Source organism: Temnothorax americanus, unplaced genomic scaffold (assembly GCF_048541705.1).
Source record: "Temnothorax americanus isolate GAGA-0224 unplaced genomic scaffold, ASM4854170v1 Scaffold39, whole genome shotgun sequence".
Lineage (NCBI taxonomy): Eukaryota > Metazoa > Arthropoda > Insecta > Hymenoptera > Formicidae > Temnothorax > Temnothorax americanus.
Window position 1 is genome coordinate 145092 of NW_027509536.1, and position 13469 is coordinate 158560.

The following is a 13469-nucleotide window of genomic DNA, read 5'->3' on the forward strand; positions in this document are numbered from 1 at the left end:
CTACCCCTATTTCATATATAATTTTTTAAGATTTAGTTGATTAGACCCAGCTTTATACGCGATCAAAGGTCCATAATTGCGCTCGCATATAAAGCTAGAGCATATAAAGCTCGCATATAAAACTATAATCAACCGAATTTTCTTCAGTCTTTTCTACCCCTATTTCATATATAACTCTTTAAGATTTTGGTTGATTAAACCCAGCTTTATACGCGATCAAGGGTCCCTAATTTTTAGAAAAATGTCTGTAATAGCTCTAACTGCCGTAAATTTTAAGAGATATCGGTCTATTTTTAATTTTATTATATTCTTTAGTCTTTTCTATATTTCTATTTTATATATAATTCTTTAAGGCCGGTATTCATAGTCGGGTCTTATATTCAAGATCGTCTTAAGTATAGTCTTAGGGCGTCATCAGCCAATCAGAGGGCCGTATTAGCATCTTAAGACATCACTTCCTCTATGAGGAAGCCAAGTGCAAATTTCTAATTTGCACCATTTCCTGCTTTTTTAAAGATAAGTACTATTTTTAATTATTATTTTAAAACTAAAAATTTACAGTATTTATATTATATATAATATTTTTAATGTTGATAGACGCTTTATTTGCCATTTATTTATATGTCTATTAATCGTACTCGAATTTTAATAGAATTAATGTATTTTTCTCAAATCTTCAACTATATAGTTTAAACAACGGATATTCCCTTTGAATCGACCCGAGCACGAAATGTGTACGTACAAAGTCGATATTCGTTACGATTTTTGTTTGACTAGTCATCGTAGGATTGATGCGTCGTTACATGTAAATGCCATCAGACGAGGTCGAATAATCACGCACGGTACGTTGGGCAGTACCGGCTCGTCCGAAGAGGCAGTCGCGTGCTTCTTCGGCCGTCCTGTTAAATATTTAAACGCCAGCGCGGAAACAAGCCGCGTATTTTGGGACGGAAGATTGTTTTAGAGAGAATTTATAAGATTTCCGATCTGCCATGAACTCTCGCGTGACTTCCATCGAGCAATCCGGTCCTTTGGCACGAGGAAAACGGAGGAGGAAGAGGATGTCGCGCATTCCATAAATCCTTTATCGATTACAGCTTTAGGCACATGCATAATCGTTAATCTAACTCGTCTAAATAATGAACGTCTTAGTGTGACAGGAAATAAAGTATAATGCGGTCATTTGTCTGCAAGTAGTACAAGTAGTCGTATATGTATAAGTAAAACATGCATGAGAGAGGAAAATGTGGCCTGATGCTGAGCACTGAAAGCATAACAATAAGGCAGTTTTATAAATGAGAGAAGGAAAACATTTGTCTTCATGTTTTACAGTTACCTTACTTGATTTCTATTCCGCAAGAATGTATATTAAATTATACTTATTGATGGAAGAAAACACGACTTTAAACGATGGCAATCTATATTGAAATTAAAATTGTTAATAATTATCCCAAAATTTTTTTAAAAATCTAAATTAAAAATAAAATTTTAAATATTATCTAAATTATTATTACAAAAATCTTAAAAATTTATATCATATAATACATAAATGTATATTTAAATAAATAAATAAAACACAAAATGTGTAAAAATAAACATTTGTCAATCAACGTAAAAAAATCGCTTGTCTATTGATTTTACATATTATGGCTTTCCAAAATTCTGCCAAATAAAGAGTTCCAAAATATTTCACGTTTGTCGGGAAAAACGTGTGGGCAGTGCTTGCTTTGAAAATTTTAACATATACGCCGGTTGGGAACATATGGCGTTCGTGGTTGGCTTACGAATGGTCGAATCACAACCTGCGAGAAGCGTAATGTATCGTGAGGTCTACCGTAGCAGCAGAAAAACACGAATATCAAATAAACCTCGTAAATTTGAGAATCCGAAAATTTAGTTAACGCAAATCTATAATATAGATTAGCGTTGATTATTGTACGTGAACAATATGAGTAGGTGAGGCAATTAGAGCCAAAGCGCAGTAGTCAAAGCGCAAACAATTTATAAAAATAAATGAATATATTAACGAAGGTTAAATTTACAGACTGACGCGGAGGGTTTGCCGGATACATATTTGAATGTGATCGAGAGACTGTCAAAAATTTAGAACAACTATAATACATGCGAGAGTTTATCCCCTCCTTCGGTGTATACACTGATGGGATTATGTTTATCTTCTCACCAGTGCTGCAGTGTCGCACTTGCGCGCGACGTATCGAATTAACCGTTAAGTTCTTGTTACATTTTGATAATTTGGCTGTTGCTACAGTGCGGTATTCTGGTTGCGGTTGCTCCGTAAGTGAATTTTGATAAAATGGATAATTTACTCCCTCAACACATTGTGACTCCGTTGACGGTATAGGCGGGACTTCGTTTCCTGCTTTACCCACTTGGTCTTTCAACCGGGCGAGATCGGTGATGCGATGGATGTGGAGCGATTGCATACCGGGATGTCGGCGCTTTCAGCGGCGGTACATCCATTGGAGTCAAATCCTTGGTTCGATTTAATTTTCGACTGCGCTCTATACTTTTTCTACTGACTGCGCTTTGTACCTTTGTGTGTTCCTGTAAATCTTCGTTTTGACTATGTAACTTTTAACGCTGAAGAGGACACGAATAATGTGTCGAAACGTTCGTTAATATATTCATTTATTTTTATAAATTGTTTGCGCTTTGACTACTGCGCTTGGCTCTAATTGCCTCACCTACTCATATTGTTTTAGTCTAGAGAACCTATACTTTCTTTTATTATACGTGAAATTATTAATAGCTTCTCATTTTATAAAATATTACGCAGTTTATAAATCAATTAAAAGATTATTGCCTAACATACCTATATTGTTTGATCACAATATTTTTTCAGTTTTGTTATTTTTTAATTTTGCATTTTTTACTTTGCAAATAGGTTTATCTATAGCGGAATTTTATCATAAAACTAAAATATTTTCGATTTTCTATTTCAGACAAGTACAACAGGCACTATATGCTATACACACCGCAAAGTCCGACGCTGAGACAGCCGCCATTATACTTATTGATGTATGCATCATTTTACAATGGAAAAATGTTTACTTTATATCTAGAAATGTACTTTTAATACATATTAAAATTTCAAAAGGTTTCATTAAATTGTTTCTTCAAAAAAAATTCCCCAAAATTACCTTATTTTCAGAGTGTGTTACATCTTTTTTATAAGAAGCCATTGTATATGGATTTCGCCTATAAAGGTGCCATGTCTAACTGCTCAATTACTAAATATGCAGAAAGAAATTACCTCAACACGTGCGCGTTTGATATACTGATCACAAAGGTCGAAAAGAAAAACACGATTTATTTACTAGATGTAAATATATAGGCTGGTATTCATAGTCTTCAAGACCGTCTGAAGTAATGTCTAGTGTTATATATTTCTAACAAAAATTTATAAATTTTTTAAAAATAACTATTTCCAGAGAGATGTTTGTGACAGTAAATTTGAAGAAATCTTGTAAGTTATTTTTGACAGGAAAGTTTTACATAATTACTATATTAAATTGTTTTTTTTATAATTATCGTAAGTACCAAATAGTGTAAACTAAAGATGGCCAACCCATGTTCTATCAATCTAACTCATCATCTAGTATCGAATGAACATGAATTACCATCTTTCCTCCTATTTTCATCTTACCCGAGTTTACCCTATACTCAAGCACCGTGGCTGAAAAGTTATACAACAGATTGGAAATAATTTCTATTCATGAAGTGAAGGGTTAATATACGTTCTTCTTAGAAATGATTGTTAAATAAAAAACAGTTTTGATAAAAAAAAAACCGCATATGTAGTACTGTTATTGATATACAAAACTTTTTAGATATTCTGTGGTGCATGGAATATGACGAGCTCGAAAATACGAGAATCAATATCTCAACGGGAGATACAATTTGTATCAGATTTATGTCAAGGTATTTCTTACCAAAATATCACAGAAGCGTTTGTTTTACAAGAATCGATATCAACAGCCGAAATAACGAGTGATCGGAAAATGAGTGATAATTGGTTTTCAGTTTCTATTTTGGTATTCGAGATACGCAATCGATATATCGTATTTATCTTTTCGACGAATAATCTTGTGTCTTATTGTTATATACAAGAGGATCCCTCGGCAATTATGCGAATATACGAGAATCACCTCCGAATGCTCCTCCATGCTCTTCGGCGATCCCAGGAGACTACGGCGATATCGCCGCGCGAGTCGCGATACAAATAATATTCGGACGGATATTTATCGGACTGTCAAAATCCTCCGCTTTTCCCGGCGAAATATTATCACGCTCGTTCAACCATTGCTTTGTCTCGGGAATTCGCCGAATACTCTTGATGTTTTACATCCAGCGTATCTTCCGCGTGATCGCGAATCTGCATGTTGAGGAACCTTGTTTCCATATCTGTTTCATCATTGATTCCCAGCGGAAATGCTCAATATCTTTCCAATGCTTTTATTCTTACGCGAGATAGGGTGAAAAATCAGATTTCTGACAATATTCAATTATACTGTCAATCGAAACTTGAACACTTTTTAGAATAAAAAAATATATTTTATGTTATTTTATTAAATTTTAATAGAATTCTTAAAATACAATTAACAAATAATTATTGTTATAACGACTAATTGAAAATAAAAGACAATTTAATCAGAAAAGAACTTAAAATCGAAAAATTTATTTTTTTTTCTAATCCATATTCGTTTCAATTATAGAATGGATGGTAGACATGCATTTTTGTGTTATTGTGTATATTGTGTGTTACATTTAGCTATTAACTTAATTTCTTATCGAATCATGTTCCACCACCGTATGTATCACTTAAATTTTAAGAAATTATTTGTTGAATTTTTTATTTTTCAAATTCTTGTATTATTAAAAAATTTTTTTTTTTAATTTACATCAGAATTTAATTGTGTATTTGACTTTAGTTTTTTTGAACATTTACGTACATTTGGTTCCACGTTTTCGAACTTTTATACGTAGCTTTTCCCATTTTTTGTTCTTTACACGCTATTTACGTACGCGTTGTACAAATGAAAAGAAAGAGAATAGAATATCATTAGGAGAATTGTGCGAGGTAAAGGAACGGAGAAATCGACAAGAGCCCGGGTAGAGAAATGTTATCCGCGTCCCTATCGATCTCACGCAATTCAACAAAAACGTTCGTACATCCGCACGCTACGAAGCGTTAAGAAAAACTTGCACGTACCGCGCAAAAAAAACCTAGCACTTTTTATTCGACGAAACTAGTTAATACCACGTTAGGGGCACCTTGTGCGTAGTTTTGGAACACGTGCCCACTACTCTCGTCCTCCGTTTTAGCCATAATTTCTCTTTTTTATTTCTTTTTTTCAAAGACGCATATATGCGGTCGCGCAAAGTGGATGCGCCAAGTATATTGAAATAGAGAACTTAAAAGAGAAAATAGTTTATTTATATATAAGTAGAATAAGATTTTTGTAAAAAAAATTGCTTTACAAAAAAATAAAAATATTTTTAAATACAATTCGTGTAGCTTGATCTACGGTTGCTATCATTTGCTTCAAAAAATTTGCTGTCGCGCTTTATATTAACATTTGCATTTTATAAATTGCTAGCATTACTTAAATGGGAATTAGTTTATTTCGTATGTAAAATAGAGTTAAAATTTTCTGTCAGCGTAGCGCTCTATTTATATTAAATTCTTCAAGTTTGTTGGCACAATTTTTTATCGAAAAATATGTCGGCTTGAAGTTGACGGCAACGTATGATGAATATGCAAGAATATGGACCGCTGCCTGGCATAAAATTAATCAACTTCTTGCATCAACGATATGCAACGCATTTTACAGCGTGCACTCAACAACTATTACTGTTTTTTAATTAAAATTCTAAACTTGACAATTGTTAAGCTTTGGAACATGAAATGTTACAAATTGATTAACTTCGAGAAGACTATTGAAACAATGTATTTTTCTGCATCACTTTTATTGATTACTTTTCAATCCTTTCAGTGATAAATCTTGATTTTAATTTTTTTCCAATTTAAAAAAGCCGTGTTGAGTCGATAGTCGAAATTATTGTTGCCCCTTTTCCGCGATGCCGATTGGCCGTTCCAAATCTCGATCTCGCATTGCATGCGAGTTACATATACGATCGCGAACTCGCGTCGCGAAAACGGATATCGCGCGCGTTTTGCGTTTTAAATTTATATAAGTTATTATCAGATTATACGCATGTCACAATGAAGCGTACGCGTAACTTTGAGCGAAACGTGCTTCAAACATCACTTCCGGTGCTTCTTCACATGATTCTTTTTAACCTCCTATTTTACACTTTCTCTATCCCTTGTACATAATTTTGTACGGCTCCAATTTGAGCCATCTTCAGTGGTTTAATATTAAAAATTTTATGGTTCTCCGAGTTGGTCGTTTTTGCTTTTATCCATTGTTTCATCCATATAACGATGTGATATCCAAAAGTCGAAGAAATAAATTCAAAAAATTGTGTATGACTATTTGCTTTGAACTTTTTGCATGAAATATCTTAAAAATACAGTTGTCTTTCCTACAAAAAAGTGTGTATAAGTGTGTGTGTATTTGCTATTTTTTTCATACAAAGTATGTAAAATGCTTATATTAAGATGATTCTTGATAAATTTTTTCTTCGCAGACAAGATTCTGACAACCCTGGCGCCTTAATTTGAGAGCCAGCACACGCAGAAAAAGCGTGACAGTTTTTCTGCATCTCGAAGTTTCCGAGAATAACGCCGGTTATTCTTGAAATAATTCTATATTTAGCTCGATATAATTTTATACGCGATTCGCGTAATCCAGACAAATTCTCGCAGAGATTACGCGATGAATCACGCGGGGTTTACGGGACTCGGTTTCGAACAATTAACATACAGCTTTGGTCAAAATTATTATGGGCACTCTTATTATGCGGCAGTGAATCTAATATTCTTCTATTGTTTAAAAGATGTGTTTACTAGTATCTAAAAATGAACAAACTATAAAACGGCTATTTATATAAAGAAAAAAACATTTACATATTGAAGTAATTAACTAAAATCGTAAAAACAAGTGTTAAAAGTGATGTTTCTTTTGGATTTCAGTTGTTTCGAAAAAGATGCATGTCTGAGGATAGGAGAGAGACACGAGTATTTTGTGATCATCATGAAGACACTTTGGATCGTGGTGGTCATCCTTCTCGAGATACACTTGTACTTTACAGGTGAGTTTGGATTTATGAAAAGGTATAATTTTGTTATACTATTATTATACAATGTAGATCGCATACTGCATGTTATCTTGAACATGCAATTATTGAATAAGCAAAAAAATTTGAAAAAGGAAATTTTTTAATAAAAGTTTGATATATATATATATATATATATATATATAAGTTCTACATTAATTTAAATATATAATATGGAACGTTGTATATTTTAAAATGCAAAACGCAAACGTTCATTTTAATTATTCGCAGAAACAGGAATAAAAGTCCTAGTTTTGTAATGCTATTTATTATTTTGCATTTCTAAATCATTTTTAGTTGCATATACCAATAGCGCGCGCATTGCTACTTCATTTAGAATTCTTCAGGTGTTTCGGATATTACGTATTTAATTTCGTCGCGTCAGGGAAACGTCGGATTTTTGAAGATTTTATAAGATTAGAGTTAGAAATTGTGGCGGGGAAAACGACATGCTCATTCGTATTTCTACCTCGTGCGTTTTCCTTTTCGCAAATCGCGTGTTTAAGTCTAGCGGCTCTCCTAGCCTAAATAATTTTGTTTCTAATTCTCCACCGCGTCGTACTCTTCCTCATTGGTATTCGCTTCGCGGCGGCACACAATTTTCAACGGTAATGACGCTGCCTGAAGAAACACAGGCGGCACGCCACACTCTTCCGTATTTGCGTTCAGGCGAGTTATTTTCGTACCCGGCAATGGAAAACACTTAATCCGGCTGACAAGCAATTTCCGGTTATCGTGTTGCTTAAGTGACGTACTTTTGCCTCGTTAGTGTTGAACTTTTCGACGGGCCTATCGAAATCGCGTCGATCGTTCGTCGCGTTGTGCTCTTACGTCATGATTCCCTTCTTCTCGGGACAGCAAAGCTGTCGGCCCTGATATATATATATATATACCAACCGGACAAATTCACAGAACGCCTCATTTCCGAACGAGACGATGCGGTACTGCAAATTTAGGTCGTCGCCGTAACACCTCCAAAGCTTTAGATCTAATTGAAAGTTTAATTAAATGCACATCGGCCCCTATTACCGAGCCGTTTTACGATTCCCGATTCGGCAAACTTTCCAAAATTGGGCTAGATTAATCTTCCACTATGTGCGAATACTAATCACCGGTAAATTTAATTTAGAAAATTGCACCAACCCATTTTACTTTGTCTTTGCTCAAGTTAACGACCAGGCGTTTATAAGATTTAATATACCCATTCGTGCTAATTATTTTCTTCTTTATTATGTATTATTGCCGAGAATATACATCGCGTCATAGCTTGTAGATACAGCTTAAGTATTAAAACTTATACTTCAGAGATTTATATCGAGAGATTTATATCATACCGCAGTTAAATATTTTCACAATTATGCATGGATAATTCTAGATGTTCATATGGAAAGAGATATTTCAGGAAAATAGTAAAATCGAGTTTGTGAATGTTGAATAGCCATATACTCAGTTAGTCGGTAAAATAAATACGCGAGCGGGAATTTAGTAATATTTTAGCGCACGGCAAGATTTATATTTAAATATTTTTATTATGGAGTGTTAACTTTTATTGTGTTGTTAATTAATTATTTTCGTGTTTATAAATTGCGCGTTACAAATTGGAATAAAATATTTTTAATGTAAAAAAGTATTTAGTTTTAATTATAATATATTACTTTTTCTTGAATTTTATATTTTATTAAATTTAATCTAATATTTAATATAATATTCTTTTATTACATGATGTGAAAATCTCTATAATTTTTTTACAAAGTAAGGATATCTACTTTAATAAGCCCTCAGGGTTTCATTCGTTTAACCGCTCCTCTTCTTTTCTTTCTTTATTAATTCTAGTCGCGGAGAGAATTCGAGTATTTTTTCCGCGAGAATTTCTGGCGAATAATCACTTTGAGATATTAAATACTGACGGTGGCAACGATGTTAATTTATTTCGACGAGAAAATTCAAGTGAGATACGTGCTACGTTGATCAACATAGAGAGACTAGCCTGTAATAGCCTTTTATATTATTAACGACAAATGCAGAACACGCTCATGCACAAAGATTCCGTGCTATCCATCGATCGAGCTTTTTCTAACTTGCATAAAAAAGAGGCTGAACTCGTCGTTCATTACATTACGTAAATTAATTGAGATGGGTATTAATAAAACATAAATTATGTGTTTATAATGGTTCTTTTCTTGTTTTATATTGTATATCTATTATGGAAAATACGCACATTTTATATTTTGTTTTATATTCCAACAATATCTAATTGTATATAATAAAAATTAAATAAAAATGTAATGTTAGTGTAATGAATATTATTTAACAAATTGACTTATCATGATTAATTAGTGTCTAAAAATCAATTTACAAGAGCTACAATCTTTTGTATAAATGTGCATAAATGTAAAGTGAAATCTTGTTACGATGCAATTTGCAAAATAGAGTCTTTTAAACGTGTAAATTATTGAAACGTGCAAATGAGAAAAAGAGAAATAATATGGTGGTAATATGATGGTATTGCGTAATTGGATTGATAGGTTTTACTTATAACGATCAAAGAGAAAATTCTGTTATTGATATTAATGCATTTTCTTAATTAGAAAGTGTATTATTAAAGTGTATAAATATTTAATTTGCTGAGTTAGAATAAAATTAGATCATAAAGATTATATTTGTCATTCGCGAACGCATTTGTCTAATATAACTTACGTAAAAGCCGAATTATAGTTGCGTACTATTGTGTAAGAAGAACTGCAACTAAACAAAAATATTTCCATAAACGTTCACGCGACGCGGCGTGTAATATCGCAACGTTTTAAAAGCGAACTTTGCATCGTTGGCGCGAGGCGTCAAGTTTCAAGCTCGGGCTTTCAACTCGTTGAACAGAAATAGAGGCTTTTCAGCTGGATATTTGCCAGTTGAAAATCTCGCTTGAAAAAGACGCTCGCGGATAAAATTCTGGCGGAAGACTTTTTTTTTATCGGGAAAGTCTAAGATGTGCCCAGAGACAAGCAGGAGGCGAGCCACAATGCAAGAAAGTTTCCGGCTGAATATCTGCGGGAATTCGCCGCGGTTTGGCGCATCTTGGGCACCGGTAAACGTCCAACTGAACCATCGTAATTGCCATGACTAAGTTATTCACTTAAGCCACTTGGGCGACGCTCGGGTTATGCGTTATCCTCGCGATGGTGGCTATGCATTAATCTCGGAGCAGGAGGGTGCTCCGTCGTCTCCCACATCCCCTGCGCCGCGCCTTTCGTCAACCATGGAAATCGCTCTTAATTCTTGATCATAGCCGGCCTTAGAACTAATAGCCCTCATAGGAGAGACAGATATTATGAGCGCGGAACTTTGCTAGATGTACGAGAAAACACGTGGCGTGATTTCTCACATTTTATTACAGCACTTTCACAATTTTCATTTAATTGAATCTTCTGGGAGACTTTAATTAATCAATCCTGTTCTACAATCTGCGCTAAGGTCTGAATAAAAGAAATATCGAAAAAAAAAGGTCGCATTAAAGAGCAGATTTAGGGCTCAGTCCTTATTTACGTCCTCGTCCTCTACATTTAAAATCATTGTCGTTCGGTCTGTTGGGTAGTCTATAGAGTCTAGAAGCTATTTCGAATTTCAAGTTAGTTATTTCAAGTCGCAATTAAACCAAAATGTATCCGATAATCATCTTTTCGGTCATTCCGCCATTCTTTACAGGTAAATGTTTATCCAAGGAATACTAATGTCTTTATATTATTTTATATTAAGTACTAATATTTTTATATTATTTTGACAGATGTACTATCAGCGATTGCAGCTAATCTTGATACGAACGACAGGATAATATTTTTGATTATAGTAGCAATAATTTATATGCTGTATATGCTGTGTAATAATTTACTACTTATTAAAGTACAGATAAACATATATCTTACAGTTAAGTTTATTTAATTTATTCTTGTAATATATACATAGAGTGCATTCGGGGAGACGCTATTAACGCTATAAACGCAAACGCTAATATGAACTTCGTTCGAGGAGCCAATAGCGCGATAGCGATAGCAAGCTCCTCGAACGCAGCTTAAGCGCGCCAATAGCATTTCGTGCCTCACCTCGAAAATAATAGCGAAAATAGCGCGAGTGATGACGTCACGCTGCCTTTACAGTCATATCATCATCGTATATCACATCGCCACAAAGCGCCTTCTCGAACAGTTTTGGACGATAATTGTGCTAATAGCGTGCTTCCCGAATGCACCCATATAAGAGCTCCTATTTTTACAATATTTATATATTTCCAAAAAATTTTTTGTATAAAATTATTATTGTAACCACGACATGACATACTGACACACTTTACAATTAGTTTTACAATTGCGTAGAGAAGTAAAATAAAGATTTAAAATATTTTTAAGATTGTTTATGTAGATTTTTTTTACGTGGGGAATATCTTGAAAATATGTCGTATATAGTGTAACAAATATATAATATATTATAACTATCTGAAACCAATTTTCAGATTTAGAGTTTACGGCGACGAAAAAGATTGTTAGTAATATTATAATTTGTTGATACAACATGTCATACACAGATGTTACTTGGATCGAGCAAAATGGTTTTCTTCTATCTTCAGAAAGCATTGTTGTAATTTATGTCCGCAGTGAGCCAGGCGAAGCATCAGCAGAACTCAAGTGCCAATAATGCAATCGCCCCATTGAATGCCCCGGAGGGTAAAAATGAAGATGTTCGTGATGTTCTTGAAGGACCAATTGGAGAGGTGCTTGCTCAAAGTGGTACCACGGCAGTTCTGCCGTGCAAAATTCCCGATCCTGGAGCTGGAACAGTAAGTGTCACACATAACGATATATATTTTACTTCAGTTCATTTAAATGTCAATGTTTTTTTTTAATTAAAAGTACATCTGTTATTTTTTTCACCGATAAAAAATAATTGCAATATGACTAATTTTGTCAGATCTTTTTTATGTCTGTCGTTTGAATATGTATTGTTAAAAATAATGTTATAAAAATTAATTTTTGCTCGTGTTGTATTTTAGTAGCAGTATACGCAATTTGAAACGGTACAAATTGAATATTATTTACAAATGCAGTTATTAATATCGTGCTACAATAAATTATATAGTGGATATACAAAAATAATTAAAATTCCTATTTGTTATATACGTAAACGTTGGAAATCAGCTGAAAACTACATTATTCACTGAATTAAAATGCTTAATTGAAATACGTAATAAACGAGTAATTTTTCAGGGAATTATTTCTCTGACGGAATATTGAAATATTAATAATCAACATTTTTCCCTGCTCGATTCCTCTCTTCGTACCATTTCTCTACCCCATCTCAAAAGCCGCTCGTCCGCTTCTTCCATTCACACCAGATTTTCCAGATTTTTATTTCCGTTATACGGACAGGTCCGAACGATCCTCATTTAATTTCCGTTTCCTATCGCGCGCGCACATGCCAAGCGCGAGTGATCCATATAAAGAAAGGAGTATTCGCTGTTTCTAATATGGTTGGCGTTCGTGTCGTAGCGGTGAAACGACCATTCAAATGTAAACCGTCGGGACGGTGAATGACAAACGCGAAGATAAAATTTGCAATTTTGAAGAGGCTCTTTGCAGGAAAAATATCCTCCATCACGGTCGCTATTAAAGTTGAAGTGCAAATTTTCTTTAATACACGAATTATCTCGGCAATCGCTTGCTGACAATATTTTCAGACGCGTTTTATCTTCATCGCTTGGTGCTTCGTCAAAAAAGAACAAAATGAATTACGCAACACGCCAAGACAACGACATGCGTGACTAATTTTCATTTATCGCACGTGATGACGTTGATATATCTCCACACATCGCGTCCACGGGTCTGTTCAATGAAGAATTACACACCGTTCTTTGGAAAAAAATAAAAAAATAAAAAAAAGAATTATTTTTGTCAAAGTATGGTATCAAATAAAACAATATATTCTTTTAACTTTGCAAAAAGACTGATTCTATTGTGAAGATGTTAAAGATTTTTTTATCGCAGTAAAAGTACAAGAAATGAAAAAAATCTCATACATTTATCTTATAAACGGGCTTAACGTAGCGCGTTTTAATAACTCTTTATGGATCTCAGGTTTCTTTGATTTGTCGAGTTCGCGATTGAAAGCACAGACATGTATGATACTCTATTCCTTATGGATTCTGCGTAACCACGCAAACA

General features: G+C 33.9%; 1 protein-coding gene and 1 long non-coding RNA gene across 4 annotated transcripts in view; one reads left to right on the forward strand and one right to left on the reverse strand.

Annotated features, from left to right (window-relative positions):
- LOC143902241 (zwei Ig domain protein zig-8) overlaps positions 1–13469 on the forward strand; it is an 85803-nt gene that overhangs the window by 56958 nt on the left and 15376 nt on the right. Inside the window, exons 2-3 of the mRNA XM_077414974.1 lie at positions 7121–7239; positions 11907–12088. Coding sequence (XP_077271100.1) covers positions 7182–7239; positions 11907–12088 — 240 coding nt within the window. The 5' untranslated portion in view covers positions 7121–7181. The remainder of the gene's footprint in view (positions 1–7120; positions 7240–11906; positions 12089–13469) is intronic.
- LOC143902247 (uncharacterized) overlaps positions 11943–13469 on the reverse strand; it is a 214784-nt gene continuing 213257 nt past the window's right edge. For all 3 annotated transcript variants that reach the window (XR_013258312.1, XR_013258311.1, XR_013258313.1), the window contains one exon: positions 11943–12080. This is a non-coding gene — a long non-coding RNA (uncharacterized LOC143902247). The remainder of the gene's footprint in view (positions 12081–13469) is intronic.